We start from the raw sequence: 19,997 nt of genomic DNA, 5'->3' as shown, positions 1-19,997 counted from the left end.
CTAGACTGTGAAACAAAGTCCTTGGTCCCTCCCCTCCTGTCTGCGATAGGACATAGTTCAGATCTCCCTGCCGCAGAGGACTAGCAAACAGCCAGTTCTTGCCTCAGCCAACACTGCTTCTGCAACTGCTCTGTACTCAGCCCTGGAAAAGTGCAAGCAGGAAGCAAACTAGTATCGAAATGTTGGCTCTGGTGTCTGAGAGAGCTCAGTTTGAATCCAGATTTTGTCACTTCCCAGCTAGGCAAATGATGTTACCTCTCTAAGCCTCAGTTTTCTCATTTGTGTATGTGTAATAGAATAGACAAAATGTGTGTGTGTGTATGTGTGAGATGTAATTGTGGGGCGGATTCAATGAGATAATTAGTACAAATGTTTAATAAGATGTGTACTGACCAGGGCACAGAGAAGAGCTCAATAAATCTTATTTGCCGTTATTACCGTCAATGAGTTTATATTCTAATTGGAGAAAAGACACACTTGAGCTACCAGGGAATAGTCAACACTCTGCCTCATTCCTTTTGCTGGTGGAATAGATAACCCCGTTTCACTTGGTGAATGATAATTATCCTTCAGTATCTAGTTCACATTTCACTTCTTGCTCCCCTCCACAGCAGAGCTTACTCTGCCTTCCTGATGCCTTTCCAGTACCCTACACACACTGTCATATTGTATTTGTAACTTAAGAATCTCTCTCTGTCACAGAAATAAGAGGTCCTTGAGAGTTTACTACAGTTCCAGTTCCTCGCACAGCACCTGGCTTATACATGATAAGCGTATATTTGGTGCATGATAAGTGGATGCAGCTGCCTAGGACGAAGGGACCTGGAGTAGTTAGGAAAGCCTTCTCTCAAGAAAGGTTCATGAGAGATGAATAACTTCAGAAGTGCTTGGACAGACAGTGGTGGAAACAGGGAAAGACAGCATTCTGTTACTTTCTGTTGATTTGAGTGAGGGTCTTTACCTCACATAGGTAAGGGGAAATCACTTACCACTTCCCTGCTGGCCTCATGGCAGCACATCACCTTCAGGGTAGGTGTGCAGAATCAGCCAGGGAAGACTGCCCCCAGGGATTGCCAAAGAGGAAAAGAGCCCATGGGGAAGTTGTGAAAAAACTGGCACTCCTGGGAATGAGGAAATGAATTTGAGGAAGGGCAGATGAGCATCTTACTACATAATAGTGGAAAGCATTCATTGTTATCAGTGACCCTAGGGGACCCATCACAGAAATCTAATTGCATGAACCATTTGAAAAGAATAAAGTAAGAAAGGTTATGTTCCAAAAATAAAGCATAAAGTCCCACAGAAAGTAATTTGCCTGGAGAAGTTCTCAGCAATGGTTAAAGTGCCTCTCTGCTGCAAGCAGGTTGGAATGCACGCTTGGATCTTGGCAAGCAATCAGAGAAAGGCAGCATTGCCTAGTGGCGAAGAGTTCAACTTTGGAGCCCACTGCGTGGGTATGAAACCTGGCTCCTGACTCACAGTTGTGTAAAACCTGAGCATGTAACCACCTGCTCTGTGCCTCAGTTTCCTTACATGTAAAATGTAGACAAAACTTGTAGCCACCAAATAGAAACTGATGATATGTGGAACACATTTAGAATGGCTAACGCATGTAAGTCACCTAGAAAAATGCCTCCCCAGTGGGTAAGCATTTAACAAGTATTAGGGGGGATGTGCTATTACGATTAGCAAGTCTGTGTTAACAGTTTTGTTCCACACATTGCTCTGGGGCACTGTGGAAATGCAAAAGAAAACTTATATAAGATCCTAGTCCTTACAGAGTTAGGCTGAAGATAAAAGATGAAACTAACATCAGCAAGGCAGTCAGAAAACTGAGTGAATCTCGGTGATGAGGAGGGAAAGAACAAGAATCGTCAAAGAATAAACCTGAAAACTTCGTGAGGGCTCAAGTAAGGATCATAAAATATAATTAAAATGAGATTTCACTTGGGTTAGGATGGTATCTGCTATTGTGTCAAACTGCAGATTTTAGAGAGAGAAAAAAAAACAGGAATAATTAAGAACCCTCTCAATTATCAGTGCATTTAGAGAATGCTAAAATAGAAGGGAAGAAAATGATTTAACTTGAACTTGAGTGAGGTTTCAAATTTTGTGGATGATGGACAAGACAGAAGCCTCAGCGACTGGCTGGACAGAGCACCTTTGTTCTATATCTGGAGAGACAGGCCCAGAGACGTGAGATGACTTACCCAAGTCGAACTAGAAGCCCAGGTCACCTCCTCTTGCACCTTGGTCTGATTCTCAGCTCCCTGTAAACACATGTTGGCTCCTCTGGCTCCTGAAAGGCATTCTTTCTGTCCAACACTGATCAGGTAGAGCTTTTCCTGCTCTACTTGCTTGTAGCCAGTTGTATGCTGACAGCTATATCTTGTAGGCTTAGCCCTCTAGGCTTTGACAAGAACATTTAGGTTGTAGCAAATAGCAATCAGAGGAAAGGGAGGGAGAGAGGAAAGGGGGGAAAAAAACATTAACCTATTAGAAATCAAGAAATTTGCAGTGTTAATCAACACTGGATCCATTCAATTATTCAGACCCCTTTTTTCTATCTAATACCTGAGACTTTAAAAATCATTTCAGTGTGTCCCATTGATGAGGATATCATGAAAATGAGTAAAGTTAGGAATGAAAGTTTGGGGGGTTTTTTGCTTAGTTTTATTTTGGTTTCAGATCCAATGGATTGTAGCATAAGCCATTAGTATTTTGTGGCTTAATGATGAAATGCTGGACAATTCTAGAATTATGAAGCAATTAATTGGAATCACAAAGCCTGGCAATTTGCTCTGGAGTCTGCCACACAAAATGGTGCACAGATTGACAAAGAAAATAACATATTGTCAGAATCTATTAGTGAATATTATTATCTCTTACACTAGTTACAAATATCAGTATCTATTTAAGTGAATGTCAGATTGCTAAGGGCTCAGCAGAGGGCTTGGCACATAGAAGGACATAGTAGCTATTCAAGAAATAAAAATCATAATTAATAAAACGAATAATTAAAATTATAAATTAATAAATAAAGTGAATAAATGAGTGAGTGACATACACACACACACACCCCCAGCTGACAGCAGCATGAAGGTTCCATCAACTACAGTGAATTTGAAGAAAGCCGTTTTGATTTTTTTCTAACAACTGTAGCTATGGCCAAGGGACCACATAAAGTTTCAAGTTTGCAAGATAGGATGGACTGTGGAAGAAACTCAGTTGTAAAAGGATTAATATGGTGGAATAGAAGGACTGGAGCTCAACTTCTCTCCTAAAACAACAAAATTCACAACTAAAAGCTGAGCTGTCCCCACCCAAATGGACCAGAAACCTTAAAAAAGATACCCTACTCCAGAAGAAAAAGAGGAGGCCACATCAAGAGGTAGGAGGGGCAATTTCACAATATAAACAACTCCATACCTCCCAGGTGGGAAGCTCCACAGACTGGAAACTAACTGGTTCACAGAGAGAGACTAACCTACAGGAGTGAGAGTTCTGAGCCCCACATCAAACCCTCACGTGCAGGGATCCGGCACTGGGAGAAAGAGCCTCTGGAGCATCTGGCATTGAAGACCAGGGGGGCTTGTGCACAGGAGCTCCACAGGACTGGGGGAAACGGAGACCTCATTCTTAAAAGGCACACATGGACTTTCACGTGCACTGGGTCCCAGGGCAGAGCAAGGTCTCCATAGGAATCTGGGTCAAACCTGACTACAGTTCTTGGACGACATCCTGGGAAAACAGGGGCAAATGTGGCTTGTTGTGAGGGAGGGACATTGAAGACAAAGCTCTCAATATTCAGCAGCCATGCCTTTCTCTGGAGGTGGCCATTTTGGGAAAATCTGGCCCCACCTATCAGTCAGTGCTGAGAGGCCCGGGGGCAAACAACAACCCAGGTGGGATCACAGCCCCACCCCTCAGTAAACAGGCTACCTAAAGACCCCTCAGGCACACAGCTGCCTCTAAACCCATCCAGAGACTAAGCCCCACCCACCAGAGGGATTAGAATCAGCTCCACCTACCTAGTGGGCAGGCATCAGCCCTTCCCATCAGGAAGCCTACAGCAAGCCCCCATACTGACTTCAGCCACAAGGGGGGCAGACACCAGAAGTAAGAGAGGCTACAACCCTATTATCTGTAAAAAGGTCACCACACCAAAAACCTATAAAAATGAAGAGACAGAGAACTATAACTCAGATGAGGGAGAAAGGAAAAACCCCAGAAAATCAGCTAAGCAATGAGGAGATTCTCAGCCTCCAGGAAAAAGACTTTAGATTGTTGATGCTGAAGATGATGCAAGGCATTGGAAATAAACTGGAGGCAAAGATGGATAACTTACAGGAAACACTGACCAAAGAGATATAAGATATAAAACTTAAACAAGAAGAGATTCAAAATACAATCACTGAAATAAAAAAATTCACTAGAAGCTAACAGCAGAATACAGGAGGCAGAAGAACGAATAAGCGAGGTGGAGGACAGATTAGTGGAAATTATGGATGCAGAACGGAAAAGAGAAAAAAGATTGAAAACAAATGAAGAGAGTCTCAGAGAACTCTGGGACAACGTTAAATGCAACAACATCCGTATTATAAGGGTGCCAGAAGGAGAAGAGAGAGAGAAGGAGACAGAAAAAATATTCCAAGAGATAATAGCAGAAAACCTCCCTAACATGGGGAAGGAACCACTCACTCAAATCCAGGAAGTGCAACGAGTACCATATAAAATAAACCCAAGAAGGAATACACCGAGACACATATTATTCAAACTGACCAAAATTAAAGACAAAGAGAAAATCTTGAAAGCAGCTAGGGAAAAGAAACGAATAACATACAAGGGAACCCCGATAAGATTATCAGTAGATTTTTCAGCAGAAACTCTGCAGGCCAGAAGGGAGTGGCAAGGTATACTTAATGTGATGAAAGGAAAAAACCTCCAACCAAGATTACTTTACCCAGCAAGTAAAGTACTTTACCCAGATTTGAAGGAGAACTCAAAACCTTCACAGATAAGCAAAAGTTGAGAGAATTCAGCAACACTAAACCAGCTTTACAACAAATACTAAAGAAACTTCTCTAGGCAGAAAAGAAAAGACAGCAACAGGAAACAAAAATGCCACAAATGACAAGGCTTACCAGTAAAGGTACATATACAGTAAAGATACGAAATCATCCATGCACAATTATACCACCAAAATCAGAAATCATGAGACGAGGTGGGTACAAATGCAGGACACTGGAGATGAACGTGCAATTAAGAGAACAACTACTTAAAACAATCTCATATACATATAGACTCTTATATCAAAACTTCAGAATAACTGCAAACCAAAAATCTACAATTGATATACAAACAAGGAATGTCTGAAGAAGAAATATATCTCATAGTAAATAAGTGCATAATCCACCATGAAGGGGGTCATTTGACACCATTCTTGGAATGCTGAAGTCTTCTTAGATCTGATTCTGATTTCCTCTCCATCAAAGAATTTATGATAATTGTAATTAAATAATGCCACTGTACTATTAAATAATACAGTTCTACAATTGTATTATTAATAACCATTTTTCTCCATGGTACAATGTAAGGTCTTAATGTCTTGTTTATCACATCACCTAGAATGGTGTAATACCTATATTGAAGAATCACTAAGATGTAACAAATTGTGAGGACATATTTATATAGTTACACTGTTTTTTAACCAATTTATGCATTTTATATTTTACTTATTTTCAGAGGGTGTATTATTTTTGTTATTCTTACCAGTTAAGTTATTCTTTTTATTATGCTATATAAAATATTTAATAGTATATAAGGCTTTCTTCTTTATAAATTTTAGTTGCATAATATACACAATTTTAATATAATGCTAATTTTTAAAGAAGAATTAAAATGTAATAGGCAATACTAAATAGTAAAGTTGAAAGCCATACAAAATGGGATAAAGTATAGAATAAATTTCCTATTTGTCTCAGCATATTTTCCATTCCACTTCTCTAGAGGGAGTCACTTAATCTGTTTCTTAAGATCCATGATATAATAATCTGTGTGAATGTAATTGTGTTTAAATATATGTATTTTATTTGTAAAAAAAAAATTCATAATAAAAAAAGAATTAAAAAAATAAAAAATTTAAAAAAAAGAAAGAAACTCAGTTGTAGTAGACAATTCAGTGCAACAGTACCATCTGTGGTGTTTGATTCTCTGATACTTCGATTTTCCCAAGTTGAGGTCATATCCACATCTAGGCTGGAATACTTTGATCTTAGCAGATAGATTCATGCTAAGCCAAGTATCAAAGCCCTGTACCCACAATGAGAACCTCCCTTCCCCAACCACACACACTCACAAAAATCTGGAGCAGATTTGAGTCTTCAGGCCATTTAGAGAACACTGCCTACAGTAATAGATCAAAATCTTCCTTTTCCTTTAATTAGAGTAGTGTGGTGCTGGTCCAGTACTCATGAACCACTCAGGAATAATAGTTTGACTAGTTATTTCAACATATTTTTGGATATGATGCCCTGAGTTGTAAATGTATTATTTTTGTAATAATTTTTATTCTCCCAAAGCTTCAGATTTTAATATAAAGTTTACACCATTGTGATGGGTAATTTCTCTTGGAAAATTGATCTTCAAGCAGAGGATTTGATAATTTAAAAAAGAGAACTAGGAGTTCCCATTGTGGCTCAGTGGGTTAAGGACCTGACGTTTTCTTTGTGAGGTTACAGGTTTGATCCCTGACCTTGCTCAGTGGGTTAAGGATAACAGCATTGCTGCAAGCTGAAGCATAAGTCACAGATGAGGCTCAGATCCAGAGTTAGAATGGCTGTGGTGTAAGCCACAGCTGAAGCTCCAGTTCGACCTGTGGCCCAACAACTTCCATATGCCATGGGTGCAGCCATAAAATGAAAATAAGAGAGAGAACTAAATTTCCCAGTTGTAGAATATATCAGTCCTCTCTTTCAGTTTGATTACATAAATCTTGCCCTTGGCTAACAGACTTAAAATGTAGCTTTTTCATAGAAGCCATACATTGCAATGGGGTAATTAGGAATGTGTAGAGGATGTCAGAAATGGGAAAAAAAAAAGGAGACAGGACACATCATTGGGACTAGTTATAAACTAAGAATAAATGATTGCTAGAGGAGATGTCAGTTATTAGAGATCATTCTGAAAGCAATTTGACAGTCTGTCAAAATTTCCATTTAGTTCCAGAAGTCTATCCCAAGAAATTAGTTTGAAATACAAAAAGTATTATATTCATTGCAGCATAGAGTACTTAAAAATGGAAAACTGCAGAAATACCCAACATTATGGGAATGTTTAAGCCAATTGTGGTAAATCCAACTTGATGAAATATTAAGTTATTACACTTGTATATTGGTATATAGTTTTCATTTACTGTGATATATTTTCTAGTTTTGTTACCTGGTAATGGTGGCCTCGTGGAATGAATTCTATCTTTAAGAAGAGTTCATGGACTTCCCGTCTTGGCTCAATGGTTAACGAATCCGACTAGGAACCATGAGGTTGTGGGTTCGATCCCTAGCCTCACTCAGTGGGTTAAGGATCTGGTGTTGCCATGAGCTGTGGTGTAGATCGCAGACTGGCTCAGATCCTACGTTGCTGTGGCTCTGGCATAGGCCGGCTGAAGAGTTTATGAAGAAGTTTTATACATATACATATATGTGTGTGTGTGTGTGTGTGTGTGTATAATATATAATTTTTTTAATGTTTAGTAGGTTTCCCCAATGAAGCCATCTGGGCCTGAGCTTTTCTTTGTGGATAATTTAATCTCTTTATTTGTCTATTCAGCTATTTTTCTTCTCGAGTCATTTTTGGTAATTTGTGACTTTCTAGGAATTTGTCCAGTTCATCTAAATTGCCGGATTTATTGGTCTACAACTGATCATAGTATTCCTTTACAATTCTTTTTATTTCTATAGGGTCAATAATGATCTCTTCTATTAATCCTAATTTTAGTAACAAGTCTTCTTTTTTCTTTTCTTAACCAGTCTAACAATTATCAATTTTGTTAATCTTTTTCAAAGAACTAACTTTTGGTTTTATCAATTTCTCTCTGTTGTTTTTCCATTCTCTAGTTAATTAATTTCTGCTCTAATCTTTAAGCCTTTTTCTGCTTGCTTTAGGTTTAGTTTGGTCTTCTTTTTCCAGTATCTTAAGGGGGAAGGTTAGACTTTTGATTTGAGACCTTTTTTAATATTATAGCTATAAATTTTCCTCTGAATATTGCTTTATCTGCTGTAAGTTTTAATATCTATGCCTTTATTCTTTCATCTAAAATGTTTTCTGGGTTTCCTTGTAATTTCTTTTTCAAACCATTTATTAAGATAGTGTTTGGAGATTTTTTTATTTCCACATATTTGGGGATCCCTAAATTTCTTTTTGTTGTAGTTTTCTAGTTTAATTCCATTATTAAGCATTCATTAAAAGCTAATGCTTCCAAATATTCTCTAATTACATGGGAAATTATTTCTGCCACCATTAAAATGATTGGCTCCTGTTTATTGACCTTTATTAAGTGTCAAGCACTTGATAAAGGTGAATAGGCTTTTTATACATTATCACATTTAGATATTTACAACTGAGGCTCAGAGATTAAATTACATTCCTAAGGTCATACAGCTAAATTCCAAAGCACTTTCCCATAACACCTCACTCTGTGTTACAGTAATAAATAAAAAAGTACATCAGAATTTTAAATTCTTTTTTTTTTTCTTTTTTTTCCTTTTTACAGCTGCACCAGTGGCATATGGAAGTTCCCAGGCTAGGTATCAAATCCATAGCTTGTGGCAACGCCAGATCCTTAACCTACTGAGCAAGGGCAGGGTTCAAAACCGCATCCTCACAGACACCATGTCAGGTTCTTAACCAGCTGAACCACAGCGGGAATGCCAGAATTTCAAATTCTATAAACCATATAATACAGCTAAATTTAAACAATACTTTTTTTTTCAAAAACAAAAAAACAATGGTACTAAAGGTAATTTGTTTCTTGAAACAAATCCATTTCTTGAAATGGATGACAAGTCACTTTCCCACTCTATTTCTTTCAAATTTTCTCTAAAAGAGGCATGCTTCATTTGTTAGTAGAAAAAGCATTTTTAACAAACTAACCTATTAGAAAAATAAATAAGACAGTTAGAAAAGGAAAATTAAGTGGTAAATTTTATTGAAGTTATGAATACTATTAAAGTCTTTTGAACTTTTCCATTATTCAGTTATGGACCAAAAGAGCTAAAAGTGCAATACTGTGCAAAAATGTATATAAGCAATCAGCACATGTTTATTATTAATAGCAAATGGCAACTAAATCAGATTATTAAGCATAGAATCACGAGATAAAACTTTATAAGCAAAACAAATTCTAGGAAATAATAACTGCCAAGAAATGCAATTAAAAAAACAAACATTTCTCATGTGGCTATGGTTCTTATTCTTCCATTACTTCTCCCCTTTTCTCCAGATGTTTGTTATTTCTTCTCTTCCTTCTTCTCTTTTTTTTTTTCTCAAAAGTTTCTTCCCATATTTCCATTAGGAATCATCCCTCCACACTTTACACATTCACTTGACGAATGTTTATTGAGTACCTATCATGCTCTAGATCCTAGATACAGGAGTGAAAGTGATTTTTAGTACCTGCTCTGGGATCATACTGTGGTAGGAGAGAACTGTGTAAAAATGAGTAGATTCACTGTGACAGCCTTGGATAGAACATCTGCCCATAACCTTAAATATAAATATCAGTGTTCTTGAAATGGACAAAGGGGTAAGTGTTTCTATAACCAGCACCCAAGTCAAGATATAGAAGATATACCTGTATACATTGAGGAGAGTAGCCTAGACTAGAAGTGTATTTTGGGGAAGCATCATGGTTCTAATCATGATAAATATGAAAAACACATGGTTTCTCACTTTTCAGTCAAAATTTGATTTCTGCCACCAGTTCCTGTTCTAGAGCTTCTTATGTTTGTTATCATACATTAGTATTCTTTTGTGTCTGCCTTCCATCACTCAGCATAATGCCTTTGAGAGTCATCCATGTTAATGCTTGTATTAGTTGCTCAGTCCTTTTTATTGCTGAGTAGCAATAGCAATATATTGTGTGTATCAGTGTATCACAGTTTATCAGTTTACCTGTTGATGGACATGAGAGTTCCAGTTTGGGGAATTATGAACATTCTTGTACACACCTTTTTGTGAACATGTTTTTCTCCGGAGTAAATATCTAAGGATGAATTTCTGGATCATTGGGTTAGGGAATGATAAATTTTACAAGAACCTGCCACACTATTTTCAAAGCTGCTGTACCATTTTTCATTCCTGCCAACAGTTAAACCAGAGTTCCAACTGCTTCACATCCTTACCAACACCTAATATTGTCAGTCTTTACTTTTAGCCACTTGAGTGATTATGAAGTGGTATCTCACTTTGGCTTTAATTTGCATTTTCCTGAGGAGTAATGATGTTTTTCATGTGTTTACTGACCATTTACATATAACATGTTAAATATTTAATCAAGTCTTTTACCCTTTTTAATTGGATTTTTTCTTTTTATTGTTAGTTGTAGGAATTTTTAAATATTCTAAATATCCTTTGTCAGTTACATGCATTATAAATATTATTTCCCAGTTTGTGAATTTTTTTTAATCTTCTTAATGACCTCTTTTGAAGAGCAAAAGTTTTAACTTTGATAAAATCCAGTTTACCATCTTTAAAATGTAACTTTTATGTTTTAATCAAAAAAATCATTGCCTACCTCAGATTACAAATATATTCTATGTTTTCTTCTAGAAATTGTGTACTTTATGCTTTTAGAATTAGGTCTGAAATCTATCTCAAGAAAATTTTGGTACGTGGTGTAAGTTATGAGACAGACTTCATTATTATGAACATTTTCAAACATAAAAATGTAGAAAGAATAGAATTTAAACCTCTTGTACCTTTTAGTCACCTCCAACAATTACCAACTCTTGGTCATTCTTGTTTCATATATTCTCAAATATATGAGATATTGATAGATGGATAATCTCCCTTGACATATTTAGAGAGGAAGTTATAGAAATTATGACCTTTTGTTGTTGTTCTGATCCAGAATTCAATCCAGGACCACGTATTGCATTTCATTTGTCCTATTTTCTTAATCTCCTTTAATCTAGAATAGTTCCTTAACTTTTTATGTTTTTTATGACATTGACATATTTTAGAAGAATGTCTTAATTTTAGTTTGCCTATTACTTCTTCATGGTTAGCTTCATCTAATATGTTTTTGGCAAGAATGCTTTATCAGCGATACTGTCTCCTTCACATAACTTTCCATCAGAAGCCACATGGTGTTAGGTTGTCTTGCTATTTGGTGATGCTAAGTTAGATCACGTGGTTAAGGTGGTACCTGTCAGATGACTCCACCATAAAGGTGCGTTTCGCACCTTTTTAATAACTTGCCTTTTAGGGTAAATATCTTGTTCCCCAACAGATCCTTAATTAGTAGTTGTAGTAACCACTGACAATTCTTGTCTGAATTTATTATTATAATGGCAGTTGGAAAATGGCGATTTCCTGACTTTTTATTATTTCTTCTATAGTTATTAGCATTCTGCAATAACAGGATGTTCTCATTTTCTCCATTTTTAATTACTTAGATATTTTGAGTAATCTTTCTGGACTCATGATTTTCTTTTTAATTTAATGTGTTGTACTCCATTTCTGTCATTACTCATTTTAATATTCAAGTTGTCTATGTTTGGCTGGTGTGATTCCTTCTAAACTGGCTTTGGTATCCTTTTGACATACCACCATTTGTTCTAGGTTTTCTAAATGTTGTGTTATTTTTGTTTTTATTATGTTTAGTACTTTTTACTTTCCAGTCCAACAAAAATGTTCCAGGCTCACCTTATACTTGACCTGTTCATGGAATCTGTCATCTCTCTAGAAGAAAAATAGTAGTTCCTTTTTGTGGGAAGTGGTATTTAGAAAACAAAATCTGAGTGCTAGGTGTGCTTTTTGCTTCTGGTTGATCATTACCTCTAAACTCCTTTAATGGACAGAGAGAAGAAATAAAGTTGTTTAGAAAATCGTAAGTTTATTCATCATCATAAGATTTTTCCTCTTCTTACCTCCTTCCATGGTTGTACTCGATCTTTCCTTCACAAGGACAACCCTTTCCCAGCAACTTCAGTGTGTTTACTCTCTTTCTTATTACTCACTCACACGCCAAGTAATTTCACAGTTCAACTAACAATAAACCTGCTAAGTGAAGTTCAGGCTTTCTTTATAATTCTATCTGTAGACTATATTTCAAGGGTAAATAGAATACTGTGTTCCTCCCATATTTTGAAGCAAATTCAGTGTGTCAGATCATTTCAACTGTAATGATTTCAATATGGTGTGATTACAATGCCATTGATCACACATAAGAATTAACAGTTACTGGATTAACAACTATTCCACCTTTTTCAGGTCTTAAATTGGTTCAAAAATATCAGAAATGCTTTTTTGTTGCTTTGTTTTATAGTTTCTTATTTGAACCAGAAATGAAGTCTATTGCAGTTGGTTGATCCTTCTTAAGTCTCTTCTGATTTGTATGTTTTCCTCCTTTTTGTTCATTTGCTTTATTCCCATTTTTATATTTAAGAAACCAGGTCATTTGTCTTACAGAGTTCATTCCAGATTTTCTTTGTAGTATAATTTAACCGATATCTCTGTCCTCTTTATTTCTCTAAGCTTGTAGCTGGATCTAGAGGTTTGATTAGATTCAAATTCATTGGGAGAAAGGAGGGTTTTCTTTTCTTTTCTTTGAGAGTAGAGTTTAGAGAGTTTCTTTACAGTAATTTTTTGTTCTTCCAACAGGAAGTACATATCATCTCACTGTCTTTTTGTATGTGTGATGCTACCAGCTGTTATGCTCAGTGCCTAAATCCACTAATTCATTAGACTGCCAAACAGAACACTTTTTGAATTGGACAGTATTATCAACATCTATGTATACACACATCCATTTGACACATTTCTGGAAACAGACATATCTCAGGCCAACTCTAGTCTTTTAACAACCTTTTTTGGTTTAAATTTCTCTCTTTTTCTGTGTGAAAACATGATGTGTATCATACAAAGTGTTGGCCCAAATTTATAATAACAGCTTTCCAAAGCGAATACAATTATTTTAGAGGTGGGGAGACAAGAATGAATTAAGAGGGGAATTCCCATTGTGGCTCAGTGGAAATGAATCTGAATAGGAACCATGAGGTTGCAGGTTTGATTCCTGGCCTTGCTCAGTGGGTTAAGGATCCGGTGTTGCCATGAGCTGTGGTGTAGCTCGCAGATGCAGCTCAGACACGGTGTTGCTGTGGCTGTGGCGTAGGCCGGCAGCTATAGCTCCGATTAGACCCCTAGCCTGGGAGCCTCCATATGCCGCAGGTGCGGCCCTGAAAAAGACAAGAAAAAAAAAAAAAAAAAAAAAGAATGAGTCAAGAGGAAAGAAGTATTTGTAAAAGGTAAGGAAGTCACAAAAAAGGTGTATCTGAGCTCAGTGTACATTTTCACCTGATTTCTGCCCAGAGAACATTCATGTCATGAAGATGACTTCTTAGAACCATGAAACATTTGAAGCTTGAAGAATTGGAACAGGAAGGTTAGAAGAAAAACTCAACAATGCCCCTCATTTTAAAGTTTTCTGAATGAAAAGCATATAAATACATCAAGATTCATTCATGTGTTTTTAAGAACATGGGATTTGAGTGGGAGAAGGAGTAATTTGAGTTTTTTGTGTTGTTTCTTTTCTTCATGAATCATGTATTTTATCTTTGGCCAGTCCACCGGTGCCATTACATCTTGCGGTTGGACTGGGCAATTTGGTGCCATTTGACCTAACAACTTAGAGACATCTGAGTGGCAGTAATAATATGCTGACTCCTAGAATGAGTGTGCTAATGTCTGTCACAACACGAAAGGTATTCATTTAACGGAGACATGAGAGAATCAGATAAAAATGGCTGCAAGAATTAGGGAGGGAGGTTTCCTTTCATTCAATTAAAAATAAAAAATATTTACACCAAAAATTGAAAACATGCTATGATTGTTTCCTCTCATTCTCATAGTGTGGGGATTATAGAGGGCTTCCCTTTTTTTGTGAAGACTGTTTGGAGATATAATTCACATAGTATATGATTCACACACACGATTCACAGAGAAGTGTACAGTTCTGTGTTTTTTAGTATATTCTTAGGGTTATGCAACAATCACCACAACGTAATTTTAGAACATTTTCATCTCTCCTAAAACTAACACTGTACCCATTCTCTGCACCCTCTACCCCTAGCTGCAACACACCACTCATCTACTTTGTCTGTAGATTTGCCTATCATGGGCAATTGCCTTTTAAATGCCAATCATAACCTGCCCCACTGAAATTTTTATGTTATTATTTTATGTTATCATAAGAAGATTAGAATAGAGCCCTCAAAAACATGAAAGGGGCTCAAAAAAAATTGTAGCAGGATATCCCACAAAAACATTATTGAAGCCAATAGCATCTGATGGCTTAAATAAATAATTACCAGGCAGTGATGCTGTGGGAATGAAGACAGATTACAGTATCACTTAAGAGAGTCAAATGCTAATGATGTTAAATATAAACTTGAAACAAGCTTGAGCTGCAGAAACTTTTCTTGCTCTGAGAACTGCAGTATTTGCAAATTCAAATCTTAACTTCACTGCTCACCAACAGTGTGACTCTGGGCAAGTAACAGAAGAGTTGTAAACTTTGGTTTTCTCATCTGCAATATGAGAATAATGATGGTACCAACCTCATAAAGTTAGCTTAGAGATTCGCATATGCACAACTTTCAGAACCAAGCCTGGCACATAATAAGTGCTCGATAAATGTTAGTTGTGGTCTTTTTACCACTTTTGTTCATAGGAACTCAGTAGTTCAGGTCAGATTCCACAGTGGAATTCTTAGATACACAGCTTTCCACTTGCCACAGGTGATTGTTATTTTGAAAATCTTTAAGAAGTTTTCTGCCCTGATGGATTGAAATTTAAGATACTGTAATGTAGAGAAGGAAATAGCATGGAAATAGCATTGATCAAGTATGATTAATAGAGCTTCAGTTGCTTTAGAGCCATGCGTTCCATGAATAGTAAAAGTGTTAATTTGTTATTCTCACCTAACACTCATGTACCAGATTTTCCTTTTTCTAAATTGAAAGAAAAAATTAACAGCAATGAAAAAGAAGCTTATGTAATGGCATTATAGGTGTCTTATAAAATAAAGACTAGGTTAGAGGATTACAAACTACATAGGACCTCTTCTAGTCAAAGTGTTTAACTAAGACCTTAAATGTGTGACTTTTAAATCTGTGCGTGTGAACTGAATTTGTGCTTTGGTTTTGTGTCCATAAATGTAAGGCAGTGTGACACCGATGAATGATTCCATTTCCTTTTCTTTAACTCTAGTACAAAATGGCTTTGGGTGATACGACTGATGTGTTAGATAATTTTATTTTTGAGGAATTATTATGCATTTTCTGTTCTTTTAAAAAGTGTGGTGCTAAATATTATGATGTCCCAATCAGATGACTCATGATACACACATTTTCATAACTGGGAAATGTTAACACATTACAGTCCTTGCTTTGAAAAGATAAAAGAATGAATCACAAACAGCACATTTTCATTTTCCTTTGACCCCTTGAGACAATTTAAACAATGTGGTTTGCATGCGACCCCACATGGCCCACAAAGGCCTCCACATTGTCCATTTGTGTCTACATTTTAACCTCAGGCTTTACTCCTCTTGGCATTGTTTTGTATTTGCATGAAAATGTGTAAGTTTTTTCTTTTTGCATGACAAGTCACCCATAAGATTGAAGTTAAATGTCTAACATATCTTGCGATATCACGTGTCATTAATTCTTACATTTTTTTTCTTTTATTTTCAGTTACTGAAGTTTAAATATGCTTGAAATGTAAAAGTGGCATGAAACTGGAGTGATGCAAGAATATTTAATGTTCCTTTAAAGACTTACCATTTTTAACTGGGAAAATTTGGGAGGAGTTCCCAGCCTTGCCTTTGGATACCAATCCCTCAATTACAAATTAATATAAAACAATTTTGAACCTAAGTGCTGTCAACAGAGTAATAAATTCTGAAGTGATACGTCTTTTTTTCCCCTGATAATGTTTTTCTAGTTCTTAAATATGAAGTATGAATCCATTCTCTAATTTCAGAATTTATTAAATAGTTGATTTATTGTTTTTCTTAAAGCCTTCTTAATGGTACATAAAATTAAGCTCAACTGACTTTGGTGCAATTTCCTAGTAACTAAAAAAGCAATGAATTACTGAATGACAGCACCAACATTTTAGTACCTAATGTTTCCTAAATGAACATGACTACCAAAATGGATATTTCATGTAGGAGTGCATGAGTATACAAGGAATTTACACCTTGGTGGCAAGCGTTGACTCCATAAGAGCACGTAATTGATTCCCACCAATGGGCCAAAATACATCTATCCAAACAGGTGCTGTTCTTTCCAAGTCGTCACCTTTCTGGCTCTACATTTATTCCTATCAGCTGTCATTGCTAAAATAGTTTTAGAATACCCCTTGTCAAATTACCTTCAGAGTTTTTGGCGCATTCATTTTAATACCTTTGTGGTAACAAATCGTGTTCCTTGGAGGGAGATTCTCAGAGCCAAGTCAGTCTAATAAGCTGGCAAAACATATTTTTAAAATGATATGTGAATATGAAATTACCAGGACTTGCATGGCATATAAAATGTAGCTTATAAAATGACTGTGAACACATTTCCCAAAGAGAAACTCCAGAAAAGCATTTACATAACAGCAGTGGGAATAAATGAAATTTTCTTAAGGAGTCTTTCAGGCATGCATCTGATATTCACTTGAATGAATGAATAAGTTCTAATATATATTTATATTCTATTATATCTGTCTGTATTATTTTAAATTCAACTTCGTTTAAGCTAATGGGGTGGTTTGCATTTTTAAGGACAGCCCTGCTTCCATTATTTCTTATCATATCAGAATATAGATAAGTGGTCATTGTATCTTCCTTGCTTGAGTGGCTATCAAGTTAATACCTCTTTAGCAGCAGTTTTAATAGATTTTGGTTGATGGTGTCTTGGCTGTCACCAACTAGCTCAGTGACATTGGCAGGGGACTCAGACTCTCTGACCCCCTGTCTACAAATGAGGCCTTGAAGGTCAGTTACTATTAAAATCTCTTTTGAATGAAAATATGATACAGTAATTATCACATAGCTGTGTGTGAACTATAATTATCATATACCATAAACCTACACACATCCCTGTGAGGTTTTAATTAAATTCAAGCTGAAGTAACTCAAATTCAAGTTATTTAAAAAGACACAGACGCTGATGTGTTTGGTGTCTCTAGTAAAGACTTTTTTGATGATAGTGGTGATGATAGACACTTTTGATTATATGACACTTTATGTTTACACTGCCTTACATGTGTCTCACAACCTAAAGGCTGCTGTCGCGATCCTCATTATGCAGATGGAGAGGATACTGAGGTCCAGAGAGGTGCAGGTACCTGTCCAAGGTGAGGGACTAGCAAGTTGCAGAGCCAGACAGACACTCTGGATCTTTGGCTTCACATGTAATACTTATTTTCTCCATCATCATTTACCCGCAGCCAGTCTTTTAATTAAGAGACAATTTTTCTAAGGTGTCATTATTCAGAATTTACACTTCTGGAAACTAAAATCTGCCTTTAGGGGTCCTCCCACACCCTTTTAGACTATCCACTTGCGTCACTACAGCTCTCTCTGCTTTTACAAACTAGTTGTTTTGTCAGCATGAGTGTGACAACAATTAGACGTCCCCTGTTTTTGCCCCATGCCTTTTCTCCTTCACAGTCATTCAATGACAAGCGTAAAAAGAGCTTCATCTTTTCACGAAAATTCCCATTCTACAAGAACAAGGAGCAGAGTGAGCAGGAAACCAGTGATCCTGAACGTAAGTAGACTCTCGAAGAGAATATCACCTGCAACACAAGAGCAAAAAAAAACCTTCACGGGCAACACGCATGATGTAGGCTCCCCGACGCCACACGCCTAGGCAAACAAACACGGCAGGCAGGCAGGTCAGGGCTTACTACTGTGACCAGTGTTTGGCTGCAGTCTGGATCCTTTCCTGGATGGAGCTCTTCTTGCAGAACACATTGGAGAGGGACCTGAGGAAGCAGGGACTTTGCCTCCAAACAGCATTTATCTGTGACCAGGCCTGGGTCTGATTTGCCATTTCTACCATGCAACTCTCTAAGGGCTGGAGACAAGTTCTTTGCTGGACAGACTTATAGATTCCATTGCCACGCTTATTTTTTGGAATGCTAGCTAACTGGGAGCGATTAAATTTCCCATGTTGATTACTAGCATTTGCTCCTTCTTTCCCTCCCAGCAAACATTAAACACCTCCTTGCTGAGCAGTGAGCGGGTATTGAGTGGATGCTCGATCTAAGAATCGGCCATGAAACCTGGAGTGCATCACTGCTCTCAGTGGTATGTTGCTGTGACAGTACTGACAGTGGGCAAAAATGGCATTTGTGGACTCTTTTCTCTTTTTTTCTAACAACCTTCTGCTTAAACCTTTCGAGTTGCATTATGAATCCTTGAGTCCCCGCCTTGGGAGTTTGGGGTGAAAGTTGTTTCAGAAGAAGAGAGCGTGGGATCCAGATTGCTAGGCAACACGGTCTGTCATGGTAGTATCCATTTCAACTCCACTGACTTCTTCCTTCCTCTTCCGTGGCTGTTCTCCCTCTCTCATTGCTCTCTCTGGGGACTTCCATGCAGGACATCCCCGGATTAGGTGACGACGGTTATGGAACAAAGACTCTGAGTAAGTTCCCAGGAATGGTCACTGTAACTTTTCTTTTCTTTTTCTTTCCTTTTGAGTTTGGCTTTTGTTCCTTTTCTTGAGGGCCTTTCACTCCTAGCATGCACAAGATACGAGTTTTATTTGTTACCTAGCTGTGAATGCTCCTCCAAAGTAACTTTCAACTGTTTTGTTCTGCATGTCAGCATTTAAAAGCAAAGTGTGTCAGGCACTGTAACTTCTGTTGCAGTTCACACCTTCCCGTTCTGACCGTGATGACGCAACATGGTCCTGATGCCACCTGTGGCATTCCTTGCTCTGCCGCTCATACTTCCCAGAGAGCAAGAAGCCATGTTGAGAGAAAGGGCCAGTTAATTCTTCTAGATCAGGAACGCAGAAATGTACTTTATGTTCTTTCCTCTGGCTTTTCACCCAGACATATTTAATGACCTTGCCAAATTCCATAATTGGATTGTACTTTGCTATTAGTAAAGGAGCTATTTTATAGTCAAAAGGAACATGCATTCTCAAAAAGTAAATATTAAGCTATTTGATCTTTCATGAATAATTCTTTGCTATTAACTTTGACTGATTTTTTTTCTGACTTGCAGTGATCCTGCTTGAAACGTTTGTATGATAAAGTTTTAGATATGCATTAATATGTTTTTCTATCAGTGATTTATTAGCTGCATTATATAATCACATCTTCATTTTATAGTGTAGAGTGGAAAGTAAAACATATTAAAGTTTAAATTTTTCTAGTTATAAATGCCTTTAGTCTGTGTCTCGTTGCACTAATAAAAATTAAGAATCCTGTGTATTAATGTACTATACTATGATTTTCTTCTTTAATACTAACTCCATTGTGTAGGCACCAACGAAATAAGAACAGTTTTGTGTCTTTTGCAGCTGTATCACATGTTCATTTTTGTTTCATTTTGTTTTAATTTAACAGCTATGGGCAATATTTTTAGAAGCTGTTCATTTCATTTCTATAAAACAAAATAACATTGAGTTGGACTTTGTTTTCAAGAGCTGGTTATATAACCCTGCGTAATGATACACTTCATCCTTCAGATTGTTAATTTGCACTTTTTCTTA

General features: G+C 36.9%; 1 protein-coding gene across 50 annotated transcripts in view; it reads left to right on the top strand.

The window, feature by feature from the left end:
- Nucleotides 1–19,997, top strand: part of DLG2 (discs large MAGUK scaffold protein 2) — a 1,974,117-nt gene that overhangs the window by 1,922,756 nt on the left and 31,364 nt on the right. For 23 of the 50 annotated variants that reach the window (XM_084975536.1, XM_084975530.1, XM_084975529.1 and 20 more), the window contains one exon: nucleotides 17,942–18,041. In XM_084975536.1, the coding sequence (XP_084831662.1) occupies nucleotides 17,942–18,041 (100 nt within the window). Of the gene's footprint in view, nucleotides 1–15,974; nucleotides 18,921–19,997 lie in introns of all 50 variants that reach the window. The other 27 variants (XM_084975532.1, XM_084975531.1, XM_084975535.1 and 24 more) reach the window with 3 other exon arrangements.

Source organism: Sus scrofa, chromosome 9 (genome assembly GCF_054392235.1).
Source record: "Sus scrofa isolate SSC_HxYL_T2T_F1_AM1 chromosome 9, Sscrofa_HxYL_maternal_Yorkshire_Landrace_v2.0, whole genome shotgun sequence".
Lineage (NCBI taxonomy): Eukaryota > Metazoa > Chordata > Mammalia > Artiodactyla > Suidae > Sus > Sus scrofa.
Note: the sequence above shows the minus strand (reverse complement) of the source record. Positions and strands in the feature narration are given on the sequence as shown.